This window comes from Pleurodeles waltl, chromosome 3_1 (assembly GCF_031143425.1).
Source record: "Pleurodeles waltl isolate 20211129_DDA chromosome 3_1, aPleWal1.hap1.20221129, whole genome shotgun sequence".
Lineage (NCBI taxonomy): Eukaryota > Metazoa > Chordata > Amphibia > Caudata > Salamandridae > Pleurodeles > Pleurodeles waltl.
Window position 1 is genome coordinate 812,664,624 of NC_090440.1, and position 18,489 is coordinate 812,683,112.

The window sequence follows — 18,489 nt, forward strand, 5'->3', positions numbered from 1 at the left end:
AGCCAGTCAACCGACACAGGCGCGGCACTGCACATGCCTTGCGCTGTCCCATGTAGCGACCTGCCTGGTCCTAATATGGCCAGGGAGGGCTGGTTGAGTGGCAACCGGCTGGAGAGATCCAGTGGCAGTCCTAAAGCAGGATATTTGGTAGGCCAAGCGTGGAGCTCCAAATTATGCTGACGCTCCGGTCGCCATCTTGGCCACGCCCCTGACGAATATATTTCATAATGCACCAAAAGGTCACTAAACTCAAGAAGGCTGAAAACGGGGAGACAAGAGGGGAATTACTCACGAACCGACTTCTCCTGGAATGTTTTGAATATTTGAGGAAGATGGATTACTGCTTGTAAAATCTCCATCCGCTGCGAAAGTAATCCGCTCTAGAGAGGCAAGTTCTGGTGAAGCCTCACACTGAAAAGACGACTCCTGAAAGAATCACGGAAGTCCAGCTGAACCAGGAACACCCGCGAACGAAGGAAGACTCAAAGCCAAGCACAGGAAACACCTTGGCAGTTCTATTTATAGACTGGTGTGCTGGTAATGAGTCATCAGACACATGCTGGTGATGAGTTATCAATCATGAGGGGTGTGGATGCTGTGCTGGTGATGTGTCATCAGACACATGCTGATGATGAGTCATCAAACACTTCTGACGGTTCATATGAAGGAATTTGATGTCTCCATAAACCCCTTGGCACACAGTTCACAAATGGGACAACACTTGCTTTTATCAATATAAACAAACATGCAATGTAATATACGGTCTTCAGACGTAAGGTCATTTTCCTCACAAGTTACAGGAAAGTGCTGTGCTGTAAACACACTCGTGACTTTTTATTTTTTTTCACACATGCTGATTTATTTTGTGAGGAAGCAGCAAGAAGCGTGCGTGTGTGAGTGCGAGTCCTAACAGCAAGTGGCCTAGTAAATGATGTGATATTTAGCACACCTGACAAAATCCAATTTTGCTGTGTCAGAATTTATTTAGTGCAATAAATAACACCCAATTGCACGTTTTTAGAAATGAATATGCAGATTTTGTCTGCCTACTGCACCAAAACCTGCATGTTCCTATACATAAGGCCATTATTTAATTTGAGCATGTGTTCGCTGGGCTCAGCACTTTATTCACATCAGCACTTGTGATAGTCCACCACATGGTGGGGCCATTTGTCTATTTTTTAGATGACCTAAGTGTGTTTAATAATTCAAAACACATAAAAAAATAATAATATCAGCCGTTCATCACATTCTTAAAACTTTGTGTGGCCTGGAACAGGCTTTGTGTGGCCAGGCCCAGAATTCTCACACTTGTGGAAGCATGGTGGTTAGTAACTGTGTTGGTACTGACATCAACTGCAACATAAACAAGGTGATATATACCACCTCACTGTGGACCCAGCTATATGCAAATCAGTCTTAGCCCTGCTCCAATTGGAACAGTCCAGCTTGAGCTGCCAAGCCAGGTCCTCCCTGAACCGGAGTACAAGCAACGTAGGACCAGTTTTGCTCTTATTATGGGCTTATTAGCCAGGTATGACTTGATTGCAGTGGTACGGGTTGCATCCCACTCCACTGTTTTTCACCCACCATACCACCTCAGTATGGACCCAGCCATATGCAAATCAGTCTTGGCCCTGCTCTAATGGCAACAGTCTAGCCCAAGCTGCCAAGCCAGTCCTCCCTGAACCAGAATATAAGCAACATAGGTCCAGTTTTGCCCTTATTATGGGCTCATCAGCCAGGTATGGCTTGATTCCAGTGGTATAGTGAGCACGGGACCCACATCTGGGCATATGCTACATACTTAGGGCACCAACTGCAACAACAAGATGATGGATAGAATGCTTGAAATAACCTCAGCCTCTGACAATCACTCAAGACACATCCAATCCATCATTTTTCGCCCACCATACTGGATTCAGCCACATGCAAATCAGTCTTGACCCTGCTCCAATGGGAAAAGACCAAACTGCCAAGCCAGGTCTTCCCTTAGCTAGAACGCAAGCAACCTAAGACCGGCTTCACCATTATTATGGGCTCTTCAGCCAGGTATAGCTTGATTGCAGAGGCACAATAAGCACAGGACCCACGTTTGGGTACATTTGGCGTACTTAGGGCATCAGCTGCAACAACAAGGTGATCGATGAGATACTTTAACTAATCTCAGCCACTGGCAATTGCTCGGGCCACATCCCAATTCATCTTTTTACTACCACTATATCACCTCAATTTGGACCCTGCCATATGCAAATTATTTTTGACCCTGCTCCAATAGAAACAGTCCAGCCTGAACTGCCAAGCCAGCTCCTCCCTGAACCGTAATACAAGCAACCTTGGGCTGGTTTCATCCTTGTTATGAGCTCTTCAGCCAGGGTCTAAACTGAGGTGACATGGTGAGCAAAAGAAGGATGGGTTGGAGTCCTACCCCCACTAACGGTCAATGATTTGACTTGTTGCAAGCAGCCTCCCATCACTTTTGTGTGTGTTTCTGGTACAAGTATTGTCGGTGCTGGCAAAGATAAGGGATAGTGCAAGCTGAAATTGCCTCCTTAGAATACACCTGGAACTTACAGTTTTACAAACTACGCAAGCATCGTGTATGGGGCATTTTCCCCAGGTGTGGTCTGGCGACATTTAGTACAAAAGTAATAACTGCCATAGGTTCAATAACTGCAGTTACACAATATATTTCAATGTACAGTGACGCTCGTAAAAATGATCTAAGACGTCTCCGGAGACATGATACATACCAATACTCCATGCTTAGGATCAATCCTCTGAAATAATACATATAGTACAATAGCATTACCCTCGTGCCATACAATTACTAAAGATAATTAACATTCATCGCGCATGAAATTTTCCGTCTTGGCTGTCTTTCTGTCTTGGCTGCCCTAAATGTTGACACATAGGACCGAGACACATACTGCCACCGAAAGAACAGTTCACGGGCTTAGTTATATTCGCTGCCCTTGGCTTTGGCAGGCGTATACTCCCACAGCTCCAGCACGCGCTGACACCAATCAGCCAATCAGAGCAAGGGCGGCGGTTGGGCTGGGGCTGCCTGGGACGAGCGCTGTTGACGCTGCCGCTTCAGCAGCCACCTTCTGGAGTCACGTGCGCGCGTCAGAGTACAGTTGCAAGCGGGCGGGTAGGACAGCTGTCCCAGCTATGGCGCTGGGAGCTGCGTGCGCGCACCCGCTGCGCTGCCCTCCCTCCCTCTCTGCCTGCCGCGAGTATTGCTGCTGCCGAGGGCTGGGGGCAGCAGCGAGTTCGAAGTTTTCTGAAAGAAAAAAGCGAGAAGAAAAATAATAAAAGCCACGCGTTTCAGTTAAAAATTCATGAAAAACATGCTGGGCTGCGTATGAGGGCACGTGGCACTTAACGGCAGCGGGTGGCTGAATGCAATGAGCAGGGCGGACAGGCTGTGAGGGGCTCCGAAAGCGAGATGAGGCACACGGACAGTGCTTGCCCGGCCGAGGGCTTGCGAAACGGCTATGTGAAGAGTTCCGTCAGCCCGCTGAGGCCCGACCAGCGGAGAGGCTTGCTAGTGGTGCTGTACGGGGCTGTCCCGCATGGGCTGGCGGCCGCAGGGACGGTGTCCGCGGTGCTGCTGGCCTCCCTGCTGTGCATGAGTCCGGGGTGGCCGGCGCTGCAAACCGTCCTGATCAGCCTAGTGCAGGCGGCCAGCCCCCTCTACAGTACCGGCTGCGCCTTCTTCTTCCTTAGCGGCTGGCTGTCCCGGGAGCGACGGGGCGGAGCGGGCCGCCTCGGGCTCCTCGCCCTGCCCGCTTGCTGTTCCCTGGTGGACGCGCTATTGCCCGGCGCGGCGGGGGAGCCGGGCCGGTTGCTCGCCGCGCTGGGATGCGTGGCCCTCCTCGCACTGTCCCTCGGCCTCCGGTTGCGGACAGCGGTGATGCTTTTGCTCTTCGCCAGCCTGGCCTGGCTGCAGTTCGTTACCAGCCTGGGCTCCTTGTCTCCTGCCGCCCGGCCCCTCTGCGCGTTCCTGGCCGGACTAGTGGGCTCCTTACTGTCCCTCAGCTCGGACCGCTTCGGCCAGCTCCGGGAGGCCGTCCCTGGAGTGGGGGTTGAAGAGAAGGTGCCCGTGATCCGGCCCCGCAGGAGGTCCAGCTGTGTGTCTCTGGGGGAAACCTCCAGCACTTACTACGGCAGTGGGAAGATGCCCCGGAGACCGTCTCTGCCCTGCATCTCTCGGGAGCAGGTAGGTGCGATAAGCCCAATAAGTCTGCATGGTTCATGAGTGTGGGTGGGCAGGCTTGCCGAGGCTCTGGCTGCTGCTGGCAAACAACTTTTAGTTTCAGGTAAAACAATGAGAGTTTCAGCCGGAATAGTGCCTTGCATGGCTTGGGGCTGTCATAACCATCTCCCTTACCACAGCTGGGAAGTCTCGGTGCAAGAGAAGGCCTCACTCAACTGTTTGAATACAAAAGAACAGGAAAAAAAAGTCAGGGGGCACAGATAGAATATATAGAAACTGACCTGGAACCCCACGGTTTTAAAGTAACCGAACTGAGGTGGTGCAATGACAGGGCCACGGCTCTGCCCCCATCAAATAGCTCCGCAGTTAGTGCTTCGAGACTTGTTCTGACAAGACCTGTGCTTATCATTCCAGCCTCAGTGACAGTGGTCAGGTGTTGGAGAACATCAGTAGTCCTCTCGCAACGCCAAAACCTGTTGCTGGAGAGAAATGACCCAAACTAGTATGGGAGCAACTAACAAAACAAAAAACGGTACTCGACTATAACCGAAGCCTAGTAGAACGCCCGTCGCAGAAGATAGTAGCACTCCAAAATCCAAAGGGGAAGAATTGTTAAAAGGATTAACAGATAAACTAAACATTAACTCATGTAGCCTTCAGAGAACAGCGGCTAACTAAATCGTAGGTAGCATATCCGTACAAACACCCTATTAAGTGGAGGTCGAGTAGAAGTACTAGGAAAAAATAGCAGACGGGTAAATAAAGCTTTGCACGAGTGCTAAACCTTAATTTCAGTGATTGCATCTGTTGGTTTTATAGTTCGGCGCCTAATGTAGGCATCTCTCGCACGATTATCGCATTTTTACTGATTTCTTGCCTGGAAATGTTTGTCATTCACCTTGAGTCCTGCTTTTTCCTGTCATCCAAGAGGGGCAGTTTCTAACCACGGGAACACGCGTGTTTTAGGAGCTTCTGCACTTTATGTTCCATGCTTTCGGCCCTGCTTTAGAAGACTAGAAATTTACGCGGTTCTGTTGAATACAACACCGGGCCATTGTAAGAGCGTGCGAAATAACATATTACAAAGAAGCAGATTCCATGTTAGAGGCCGGGGCGGTTGTTTGCTATGCGGACATTTCTGAACATGCTATAGAACAGTTTACCAAATTTACTCCCTCTACCTTTAGAAATACACTTGATTCGTGTATAATCGAACCACTTAAGAGGTATTTTCTTGAATCGTGTCCGCTGAGAGTAGTATCAATTTAACCACCAGGCCAGAGCATTTATAATGCATAACTCTTCGGTATGGGCGTGGAAAGCGCCACGTTCGCCTCTGCAGGGGTACACCGCTAAGTAAACTCAAATGAACCATTAGGCTCCGAAAGAAAAGATCTGCGAGGGATACACCTGCTCCCCATTCTTAGGCGGTTTTAAATCGCATACAGTTCGTGTCTTGTTCCTAAGCTTTGAGTAGCTTATTTGATTAGTTATTTAAATTGTATCCGCGCCAAGTTGGCCTGTGCTGACAGTAAACAGACGCACTGTGCGCACACTTCAGGGAGGGGGGCCTTTGAGTGTTTTTTTCGTTCTCATTGACTTGTTGATAGGAGTCTCTTGAAATTATTTTGGGAAACGTAAAGTGCATTACTGGAAAGGGGCTTGTATTTTTTAGGTTGGGGAGCATCCCAAGGAGGTAATCAGTCTGCATAGTTAAGATCGTCCAGCACTCCAAAATACGTCTTAATTAAACCTCGGGCAGAGGGATAAGCAATGCTGTTACTGATTCTTGTTAAGGTGGTGCATTCGAAGTTAAATATGTTCATAACTGCAAATAGCAGCTTGCCCTTGGCCGTTTGGTGCCGTGGTATTAATTGTAGGAATTCGTTGCACTCGAATGCTCTAGTGTTGGTAAGTTACATGTGTTTATATTAGTTGGCTTTTTTGGTTTAAATTTAGCCCCCACACACACACACACAAAGTCCTCCATTTCTTGTGCAGTAGGTACCGGTCTGCATGACTTTACTTTGTTGTCAGAGCATGGCACCAAGTCTGACCCCTTGCGACGAGGTTCTCCGCATGTTACTAGTTGAATCCTAGGCTCAGCTAGGTGGTTGTAGACGCGGAAGTAAATACTTATTTATGCAGAGGCAGCAGATGTCCACTTCAGCTGGTACACGTGACTGGGCCACATCAGAATACCCTTTTGAGGGGACATTTGGAGGCGAGGTGTTTACCTGCTAATGATAACGTACCAAGCAACCGTATTCCTGCAAATGTTTGACTTCTGGCCACCGTGCAATATCTATTTTCAACGTTCATGCCACGAATTAATGTGTAGACTGCAGATTTAATTTTAGGGACATAGTACTGTCAGATTTACTCTTATACCGGGGACGCGCTTTGTAGATATCACTTTTTTTTGGAAGGAAAAGGCAGTTGGTACAATACACGTTGAACTGGGACTGCATTATCAACCGTGCGTTTCGTTAGCATTGACTGCAGCTCTGCAATGCAGGCTTTATGATCTCGAAATGTTTCACGCATTTTAAGTTATTTGGTCGTATCTTTAATTCGCATTGCAATATTCCGTCATTTTGGCATTAGTAATTAGCCCTGTTAAGGTTCATGCTGTATTAGTCCGCAATATATTGACGTTTTCATCCTGACACTAATGGTTTGAGGCAGTGAACGTTGTTTTCGAAAGAAGCAGTTTGTGATACAGAGTCGTCTGGCCAATTCACTAACACTTACGCTAGTAGCACTGACAGGGAGGCCGTTTCTACTTGCAAACATCAAGCTGTCGAATACATATTTCATTGTGCTAAAACGCATTTTGTTTTGAAACTGGACCGAACCTTTTGCGTTAGGTTAATTCGCAGTGAATACGGCGTTGGCGTACTATCTATCTACTTTTGAAGAAGCAGAACGTGATTTGATACCCAGGCAGGATACACTGTTAAGACGCATTCTGTCCTTAGAATTTTTTTTTTTTTTTTTTTTTTTTTTTTGTCACTCTGTAGTTGGCTCATTTGGCATATTATGCTGTCATGAGCATGTGAACGCTAGGTTGCTAACTTAAGCACATCTGTTTCTGAAATGTTCCCCTTCATGGCTTTATAACATGACTTTATTTTAGCAGGATACTGAAAATCGATGACATACTTTCCTATTTTTATTTTCCAGGTAAAACAGCTATAGTTTATAGCGCAATTTTGCGTTTACCATGTTTTCCTCAAAATGTGTACACATGTATAGTCAAACCAGAAGTTAAAATGTAGTGTGTACTACCTACCAACCATATGTAGATTGCCTTTCAGAAAAATGTTCATAGGATTTTCAAAATACTTTTTGAGGTTGTTTTGTACTGCAACATCGTCATTTTACGTCATGTGGCATTTTAGTAAGATACAATGAACTGAAAATTCGGCACATTTAAAACCTGCCCTGACCCAAATCTGTTCAACCTTGAAAAAACGTGAGACCCGGTAACCAAGCTTTATCTCGCAAAACTTGATTTAGTTAAATTTTTACTCTTTAAACTTTGCTGAAGCATGTGGACGTTTCTAACCTTGCCTCAATGTTTATATACGTGTCGCGCTGTTTACATTTCTATAGCTGTAACCTTAAAGTCAATTTCTTATATGGTTAAGGGCGAATGACCCCAGTTCCTAACGAGACCTAGCTTAAGTACTGATGGACAGAGGTTTCCCTGTTGGTTACACCTGCTATACTCTTCACACAATTAGGGAAGACTGAGATTATGCTTTAGATTAGGCAAATTGGAGTGTGTTATTGCTGATGATTGTAATGGACAGTAAAAAAAAATGCATATAACATTCAAAGATATTTACACCTCGAAATATCTGTCCGGTAAGCAATATTACAATTGGCACTATCAGTTTGTGTGTTATTAGTTGTGATAAAACTAATTTGCAATGCTTGTTTTGCAAGACTTTGTTTCTTTTAAAATTAAGATTTTTTTTTGGTAACGGGCATGGATTTACCTTTAATTGCTCAAAGTTTCAATTTGTATGTTCTAAATGCATATTTAAACATTTAAGGTGACATGGTAGGGTTTCTCTTTCTATAAACACTTATACTCTATTTACCCATTTGTTAGTTACCATCTGTATCCACTCCTAAATTGGACTGGCAACCTACCAAATTGATATCTTGTGTCTGCTTCGGATAGTTAGAGCCAAATAAATCTCATATTAAAAATGATAAAGGTAGGAAATCCATTGGTGGGCTAGCTGCATATTGTGGAATTTTCGTTTTTTTTCATTACTTACGACCGTGTATAAAATTCTAGTATATTTCAGCCTTATTTTATACATAGAATAAAGTATCCTTGAATTGCTTGTTCGTTTGCAGTTGTCATCTAATATAACTACATATACTTGATTTTTGCCTCTATTGTTTCCTAATCCTGGCACTATCATAAGAATGGCTAAATTGTATGAAATACTCTGTGATTCATTGGTATAAGAACTACTTACTTCGAACCGTTGTGGTCGTGTCATAACATCAGATTCTGTTCTCAAATCTAGGCAAGATTTCTCTTTAAAAGCATTACATGTTCCACTTTGTGGGAATAGCTGGCCTGTTAATGAATTCTGCTGAATACAGGGAGCTAAGATTGCAAGTAAACACTATTTCAAAACAAAACGTCAGTGTTAAGCTTCAGGTACTGTATGTTTATAATAGCAAAACCTCAGAGTGTAAGATTCCCAGGAATGCCCGGTGTTGGATTGCAAGCGTCAATGGCAGAGTTTGAAATATATTTAGCATATCCCTTTAACCAATTCTGGACTCGACTTCAAAGAGAATAAAGTATACATACATTAAACATTCATTGTATATTCAATATATAAAGGACCACCTCACGCACCAAATTAGCTGCACCATCATTTTTGCAAGGGATATTAAGGGAAATATGTTTTCTTGCGCAAATGTAGCTATTTCCTTTTTAATACCAGTCTAGATAAGTGTGGTGAGCCACCCCCCAAAGAGAATGACTATGATTGTAAGTCCAGTTTGAGAGATAATATTTATGTGAAAATGTGAGTTAACCATACCGTTTTAAAATCATATAAATTCACCAGTTATAGTTATCTCAGTTAATTATAACTCATGCCCTAAGGTAACTAGAACTCACACCCTCGTCATGCAGTGTAAATTACCTTAGATATTACTTAATTCATCACATGTTCTGGTGCCACTGATAACATTGCTACAGCACCAGAAATGAAATCCTTGAGATAACACTGCGCATGGCTTTGGCACTTGTTACTTTAGGTAACTGTTAGTGGTGAACTTCATTGGTCTTGCCCCTTAAAACGGTACGTTTTAACTGACATTTTTACCTATGTCCCTTTAACTTTTCCTTTTTTTCCCTTTGAAAATACACACACAAGCGCACACAGGTGGTTAAAAAAAACAAAATATCAGTCCTGTGCAGTTATGTGTGTGCACTTGCATTACCACACACCAACACATATAATACATGTTTGTTATTGGTTATTTATAAATATCAGTCCCGATCAGCAGTAACTTTTATTTATTTGTTTTCGCTGATGCTGACCAATACTGACAAAAATATTGCAAAAGCAAGACCTATTTGCTTTTTGCCAGTGTTAATTTTTCCGTCTTTCTAGTAGATGGTGGTTTCGCCTTACTCATGTTGTTATAAGCAGGTAAACCTTTGTTGGCCTCTTAAGAATCTTGGGATTCAGAACTTGGGAATATATCTAAGAGGTTTGAAATATGCCTTTATTCTGTGGTCTTCCACTGTGAATTTATATCTGGAATTTTGTTTACCAGAACACAAATACTACAGAAAAACCAACATGCAGGTACTATGCTATACAATTCAGGCAATATAAATTTATTTAATCCCTTAGCTGCTGGGCCTCCCCCCCCACTCCTCCAGTGCTGAGTCCTTTTGGCCTAATAGGGGTAGTTTATGCTTAGGCCACCACAACATTTTGTCCACATATGGTATCCACAGCTAACTTATGTCCTTTTTTGCAACATTCCATGGATTCTGAAGCTACCCAGGGTTTGTGGATTCCTCCTGGAGGGGCCCAAGAAAAAAGCCAAATTTATAGCTAAAATTTGAGTTTTCTGGGAGAAGTAGGAAAACAATGCTCTGGATAAAAGTATCTTTTATTCATAAAAATGGCACCAGTGAACGGTTTGCTGTGCTGAAGTCATGATGTTTCCAGCTTTCAGGAACATGCAGAGCTGAGTCAAAAATACTATACATATATTTTTTTTGTTAATCGCTGCTTCGGCATTTTTTTAAAGAGGTAGCACATATTTCGTGTGTGTGTGTGTGTGATTTTTTTTCAACCTACTACCAGTTTGTGGTGGAAACCCATTGGTGATCCAGGAAAGCTGTATATGTCTGAAAAGTGGATAACATTCAGAACTCAGCAAGGTGGTCATATATGTAGATCTCTCAAGTTTTTCCCAAAGAAACTAAGAGCCTGATTTAGATTTTGATTTGCAGCAGACGGAGTACTGCGTCACATCAGTGACTGATATCCTGTCCTCTGAACTATAAATCCCATATAAAATAATGGGATTGATATTTCTGCTGACGGGATATGTTACCGTTGTGACAGAGTATTCTGTCAACTGAAATCTAAATCAGGCTGTAAGTGTTGAAATAAAGAAATATTTTAAGAGTAGGGAAAAAACAGCCTCATTTGTAAAGTTTTGTCACAATGGCCGATTTTTGCAAAAGCAATGTACCATTACATATGCGCTACATCCTTTTGGTTGTGGGCATGTAATAGGGTTTGTGGGTTCTCCCAGAGCCAACACCTGAGCTGCACCGTACAATGTTTTTTTCCTTGTGTACTGAGCATAGATCAATTCATATGGTAAAATATGTAGAGTGAAAAATGGGTATCAAGATAACCTATGTATTTCTGAAAAGGGCACAAAATGTAGAGTTTAGGAGCAGTGTTATTTGTACATCCCTGAATTTGTGGGTACCCATAGGAACATATGATATAGAGGGTATTCTTCAAAGTGTCGTCTTTCTGACACACTGGCGTACATTTAGAAGGCACAAATATGGGAAATACAGGAAAATCCAATTGGTAATAACATACCATACTGCGCTCCCCACGTGTCTGCAGATAAAAAAAAAAAAAAAATGGTACCTCATTTGTGTGGGTAGACCCCCAACAGGAAACTGCCCAAAATGCAACATGAGCACATAACATTTTTCCACTCAAAACTGAGCCCCCCCTTTTTATTTATTTTATTTGTTTACTTTGGCAATGTACCTAGCTGTGGATTTTGGTACCTAGCTCAGCTGGCACCTAGGGAAATCTAGTAACGCTGTACATTTTGGAAAACTAGACACCCAGGGGAATCCAGAATGGTGTGACTAGTGTGGCTCTCACCAGGTTGTTTTACCCAGAATCCTTTGCAAACCTGAAACTTTGACTAAAAAACTACATTTCCTGAAATTTCTGTTCTGGAATCTGCAGGGAGTCACAAACTTCCTTCCACCCAGTTTTTCCCCAAGTCTTCCTATAAAAATGGTACCTCACTTGTGTGGGTAGACCTAGTGCCCACAACAGGAAACTGCACAAAACCGCAGGATGGGTGTATCACATTTTTCCACTGAAAAATGACCCTTTCTTCCCAATGTAGGTAGCTGTAGGTTTTGGACCATAGCTCAGGCGGCACCTAGGGAATCTTAGCAAAGCTACACATTTTTAAAAACTAGACAACTGGTGGAATCTAAGATGGAGTGACTTGTGCAGATTTTATATATATATATATTTTTTTAACCAACAGTGCCCTACAAACTTTAAACTTTACCTGACATCATTCATTTTCCTTACATTTTTGTGATGGAAACTTCCAGAATCTGCAAGAATCCACAAAATACCTACCAGCATTACCCAATGTGTACCGATAAAGTGCTGTCCCACTTCTGTGTCTGGGCCTAGTGCCAGCAGCAGGAACGGATCCATCGGAGGTCATTCAATGCTTAGTGGTAGGCATTTTGTGGATTCCGGAAGTTTCTATCACAGAATGCTATATTTCAGGCAAAGAAAACATCATGGGATTCACACCAGGCCCACCAGCCTGGAGTCCCCTGGTTGTGTTCTTTGCAAAAACTGTCTGTGAATGGTAGGTTGCCATAGGTGGCAGGTGAACATTACCCCAAATCTTACTGCTACCCCTATTGCTGATCTCTCCACGTAGCACTTAAGGGTCTTTTGTGTCAAGGTCTCTTGGTCCACCCACACGTGAGGATGCTGTGTGGTAGCAAATTTGTGGCTTCCTGCAGATTTCACAAGATTTCCTCAGACATATGAGGAAAACTGTTATTTTTAGTCAACCTTTAAGGTTCACGGGGCATTGTGGGTGAGAAAATGATGTGGAATGCAAGCAAAGCACATAAACCTGGACTCCCTCAGATGTCTAGTTTACTGGACTGTCTGGGTCTGGTAGGTTTTTTCAGGTGGCAGCCTACTCAAGCCAAAAAAGTGCAGCTGTTCACCATTAATAGTAGGATAATACTGAGTTAGTCAACTCTCTTGGTCCATATGTAAAAACTGCGGCCAAAGGAACCAAGTGTCCTCTTTCTTGCCATTGGGATAGAATGCTTTAATCCGCAGGGGTACAGAAAGACTGTTGAGGTTTTAGGGGTGAGGGTGGGGCCTGAGGGTATGAGAGGAAAGGCTTGCTCCATTATTTTATTAAAAATATATATTGCTGCCATAATACAGGCCTTTTGCCCTCTCCCCCCAGGGAAGATCAGAAGTAATTGCCCCTATCTGCCCCCATGGGGTGGGGGGGCGCAGAAAGAGTGTTGCCCCCTTTACTTACAGTGGCGACCCCACCTCTGTGTGTTAAAACAAACAAAACAAACCCTTGTGTTTAGTAGGCTTTCTGCACCTCTTGGCCCGGGTAGGTAGCAGATATGGGGTAATTGCCCTATCTGCCCCCCCCGGAGGGGCATGGCAGCCCCCACCCCTTTTAATCCTATTTAAAAAAAATCCCTGCTGCCTATTGTGCTTTCTGCACCACCCCACTTCCCTCTAAGAGCAAGGGTACATTTAATAATGAAACTATTATATACTTTAACAGTCTACGGTAAACCTGTTGGCAACAGGATGCCAATAATTTGTAATGTCTCTATATGTATGTATGTATACACAGTGAGTGTAATACTTGTGCTAATAACTTTGGCGCTATTTGACAAATCTTCATGACATTTTTTAGAAAAGTCATCTACTTCAGCTTCTTCATGGAAAGTTTCTTGGTGATCAGTTACGCACCGGCTAAGAAAAGGGGAAGGAGGGGAGAACTTGTTTTCCCCATGCAGTTTTCCTACGGAAAGTTGAACAGTAATACAGCTGAAACAACTGACGGAATGGGAAACGGCCTTAACAACGCGGGCTAAGCCACACGTGCTGTTTCCGCGCAAGCGTAACAATACTTGCCTAAACCATGAGTCTCCCGTTCTCTGCCTTAATCATGATTATGACTGGTTAAAGCAGAGAAGGGTCTGTGATCCAGCTGTGCGGATGGGCGCAGATGAGGAAGAATCGGGAGAGGTAAGTGGGACTGGATTTGTGGGGGCGGTTCTAGGGCTCAGGGCGGGTGGGGGTCTGGTTAGATTTTTTTGACACAGGACAGGGTTTTAGAGGCTCAGGGCAGGGAGTAGGAGTAGCTTTAAAGGGGAAAGGACAGTTTTCAGGGGTGTGGGTGAGTGTTAGGGCTGGAGTCAGGATAGTTTTTAGAAAGGGGCTGGAGATAGGAACAGGAAGTATCAGGAGAGGTAAGTGGGAGTGGGGCCAGGTTGGGGGAGTGGGGTAGTTTTCTGGGGTGGTTTTAGAGCTCAGTATGGGTGGGGTAGGTTTTTTTTCTTTAAAGGGCTGAGGGTAGGGGGAATCTGGGCAGTTTTAAGGGCTTGGTCTGGGTTTTATGGCTCAGGGCAGGTGAATGGGGTCGGAGTAGTTAAGAAGGAGCAGGCTTTTAGGCCTTGGCGGGGGAGGGGGGATGGGTAGTTTTAAGGGCAGGGCCGGTCTGTTGCAGGGCTCAGGGTAGTTTTAAGGGCAGGGCTGGGCCAGTTTTAGGGCTCGGGAAGGGGGTGGGGTGGATTGCAGGGCTCGGGTATCGGGCGATAGGGGCAGTGTAGGCAGGGGCAGGGTGCGATTTACCAAGCATATTCCTTTACCAAAATCCATTGTAAAGGAATGCATGGTAAAGAAGCTGTCATGGGTCTGACCACGTTGTGTAGGCATGCGTGGTTCAGGCAGGCATTCATGGTTGTGTCATACAATCGAAGAGAATTGATGATCTAAAAACTGCGTTTTTAGTGGAAAGCCATTCTGCAGTTTTTGAGAAACTAATATTCAAAATGTGTGTATGTTTCACACTATGGAGCGTCTGCAGACCTGACAGTTCAAATGATATGATCTGATTGGCTGCCACAACATCAACAATGATTTTGCGGCAGCCATTTTAGGACTCTGAGACTCAGCCCGCTGCCCTGCAAAGATTGAAAAACATATAGGGGGTAGGGTAGGTATTCCCTGACACACTCAGCCTGGTGGGCCAAAATGTTTTTTTTTATTTGCCTCTACAGTTGATCTAGGTCAAAATTTATAATTAAAAGTCTCTCTTCAGTATTATTAACCCATGGGAGGGCCTGGGAAGGGTAGTCCCACTTGTATTTTAGTGGAGGGGGTGAGCTGCCCTCTCCGTGAGTCATTACATGTCACTGGGGACCCCATCTCATGCGCCGCATCATGATGAGTGGAGGGGGTGAGTGTGCACTCCCCCTTAAGCCATTATGTGACCACAGGGACACCATCCCCGGGCCTAAGGAATAGAAAATTGCTATGCACATACAGCAGTGTGAGGTCATGGCCACTGAGGAGGGCTGTGGCCCGCAGGTTCCCCAACTTACATCCATTCAGAGTGCAGCAGGAGCCAGCTGCGTTGGTTTGCTCCTGCCTAGCAGCAGTAGCTTTTCTTTCTGCTTATGTAGGTGGGAGCAAACCTATGCTCCTTGCATGGGAGAGTGTGGGCAGGGAGTTGGATTTCTTCTCCCTGTCTGTGCTCTCCTGCATAAGGAGCAGCTCTGTGTCCTGGGGAATGGGGTCCCTGGGACACTGCTGCCATTAATCCTGGGAGTATGTTGTCAATGGGGCCATTATATGGCTCAGTCATGGGAATCCCCCTGCTCCCTTCCCAAAACGGATACAACAGTCCTGGCAAATAGGGTCCATCTACATAATGGTAATGCCGAACCTAGGCATGTCAGAATCATACACCAATACTGTTGCCAGTATTGGGTGTACGATACCATGCACTCTGGGGGCTCCTTAGGGGACTCCCAGCATTGCTCCTACCAGTTTTCTGGGGTTTTCCGGGCAGCCCGCACTTCTTCCACCCCTTAAACCAGTTTCTGCCCTCCTCCTGCTGCTTAGCCTGCTCAAGCAGAGGAAGGCAGAACAAAGGATTTCCTTTGGGAGATGGAGGCAACACCCTCCTCCCTTGGAAATAGGTGTTACATGGCTTGGGAGGGGTAGCCCTCCCAAGCCACCGGTATGCTTTGCAGGGCATGTTTGATGTCCCCCTTGCATAAACTGGTTTGCACCAGTCCAGGGACCCCCGGTCCCTGCTCTAGCGCGAAACTGGACAATGGAAAGGGTAGTGACTACTTTCCTATCCATCACCACCTCAGCAGTGGTGCTCAGAGCTTCTCCAGGTGGCCACTTGATTTTGCTCTCTTGAATCCAAGGTGGGCATAGGCCCTTGGGAGCATCTGAGTTGCCAGGTCAGGCAGGTGACATCACAGCCCCCTCCTGATAGGTAGTCACCCTGCTAGATGACCAATTGCCCTTCCTGGGCTATTTAAGGTCTTCCTCCAGGGTGGGTCTTCAGATTCGACGTGCAAGATTCCAGCAGGACTCCTCTGCATTGCTTACTTCATCTTCAGGCCACCGGGAGTGCAACTGGACCCTCCAGGAACTTAGTCTGCAACTCCAGCTATCACTCCGCTTTGCAACATTTCTCCGGCTCCTTCCAACAACTGCAACATTTCCCTGGCTATGCATCCTCTGAGGGCATTGAGTCTTTAGCCTGCACAACAAGCAAGAAGAAATCTCCCTTGGATGTAAAGGAGTCACTCCCTTGCGTTCGCAGGCACCAACTGCAACGATAACAGACTGTGTAGATCCTCTCTCCAGAACTGCGTGGATCCTGCATCACAGGTGGTGGTCTAGGGTGGTCCCCTTGGTCTTCTCTACCAGCTGTCCAACTTGGGAGACAATGAGCCCTTGCCTCTCCTTGCAGGAAAGTACCCCTGTGCACTGCCACTCTTGAAGCTACCAAGGCTTGTTGGCTCTTCTTCCAAGGGATCTGCAGGCTCGGTGTAGCCCCAGCCTCCAGCACTCTTCCCTGCAAAGCACAGTCTTCTGCATGTTCCGATAGCGACGTGCGACTCCTCTCCAGGTTTGCTCATTGGGCCTCACTGTGACTCCTGTTCCCTGTGGGGCTGCATCCTCGTCTTTCGACTCTCCTCACTGCTGAGGGTTGCCTGGGACTCCCCTCCTTGGGTGAATTCCCCTGGACCTTCTTGTTCCCCTGGCAGCTCTGCAACTCTTATGCGACTCTTATCTTTGCCAAGGCTTCTTGGTAGTTTTTTCACACCACTGACCGACTGTAAGGCAATGGCTCCCTGTTGCAGTTCCCCCCACTTTTTGCCTGATACTGATGCTAACTTGACTGAGAAGTGTGCTGGGACCCTGCTAACCAGGCCCCAGCACCAGTGTTCTTTCACCTAAAATGTACCATTGTCTCCACAATTGGCACAACCCTGGCACCCATGTAAGTCCCTTGTAACTGGTACCCCTGGTACCAAGGGCCCTGATGCCAGGGAAGGTCTCTAAGGGCTGCAGCATGTCTTATGCTACCCTAGGGACCTCTCACTCAGCACAGACACACTGCTTGCCAGCTTGTGTGTGTGCTAGTGAGGAGAAAATGATTAGGTCGACATGGCACTCCCCTCAGGGTGCCATGCCAAACTCACACTGCCTGTGGCATAGGTAAGTCACCCCTCTAGCAGGCCTTACAGCCCTAATGCAGGGTGCACTATACCACAGGTGAGGGCATAGGTGCATGAGCACTATGCCCCTACAGTGTCTAAGCAAAACCTTAAGACATTGTAAGTGCAGGGTAGTCATAAGAGTATATGGTCTGGGAGTCTGTCAAAAACGAACTCCACAGCTCCATAATGGCTACACTGAATACTGGTAAGTTTGGTATCAAACTTCTCAGAATAATAAACCCACACTGATGCCAGTGTTGGATTTATTAAAAAATGCACACAGAGGGCAGCTCAGAGATGCCCCCTGTATTTTACCCAATTGTTCAGTGCAGGACTGACTGGTCTGTGCCAGCCTGCTGTTGAGAGACGAGTTTCTGACCCCATGTGGTGAGGGCCTTTGTGCTCTCTGAGGACAGAAACAAAAGCCTGCTCTGGATGGAGGTGCTTCACACCTCCCCCCTGCAGGAACTGTATCACCTAGCAGTGAGCCTCAAAGGCTCACGCTTCGTGTTGCAATGCCCCAGGGCACTCCAGCTAGTGGAGATGCCCGCCCCCTGGACACAGCCCCCACTTTTGGCGGCAAGTCCAGGGGAGATAATTAGAAAAACAAGGAGGAGTCACCCACCAGTCAGGACAGCCCCTAAGGTGTCCTGAGCTGAGGTGACTCCTGCCTTTAGAAATCCTCCATCTTGATTTTGGAGGATTCCTCCAATAGGGATGTACCCCCATCCCCTCAGGGGGGAGGCACAAAGAGGGTGTAGCCATCCTCAAGGACAGTAGCCATTGGCTACTGCCCTCCCAGACCTAAACACACCCCTAAATTCAGTATTTAGGGGCTCCCCAGAACCTAGAAAACTAGATTCCTGCAACCTAAGAAGAAGAGGACTGCTGAACTGAAAACCTTGCAGAGAAGACGGAGACACCAACTGCTTTGGCCCCAGCTGTACCGGCCTGTCTCCCCACTTCTAAAGACACTGCTCCAGCGACGCGTTCCCAGGGTCCAGCAACCTCTGAAGCCTCGGAGGACTACCCTGCATCTAGAAGGACCAAGAACTCCAGAGGACAGCGGCTCTGTTCACCAAAGACTGCAACTTTGCAACAAAGAAGCAACTTTGAAACAACTTGCGTTTCCCACCGGAAGCGTGAGACTTTGCACTCTGCACCAGAC

General features: G+C 46.0%; 1 protein-coding gene across 1 annotated transcript in view; it reads left to right on the forward strand.

Moving 5' to 3' along the window:
* The first annotated feature begins 3,241 nt into the window (after positions 1-3,241).
* The window catches only part of PDE3B (phosphodiesterase 3B), a 1,361,488-nt gene continuing 1,346,240 nt past the window's right edge, over positions 3,242-18,489 (forward strand). Inside the window, exon 1 of the mRNA XM_069223694.1 lies at positions 3,242-4,225. Within this exon, the coding sequence (XP_069079795.1) occupies positions 3,452-4,225 (774 nt within the window). The 5' untranslated portion in view covers positions 3,242-3,451. The remainder of the gene's footprint in view (positions 4,226-18,489) is intronic.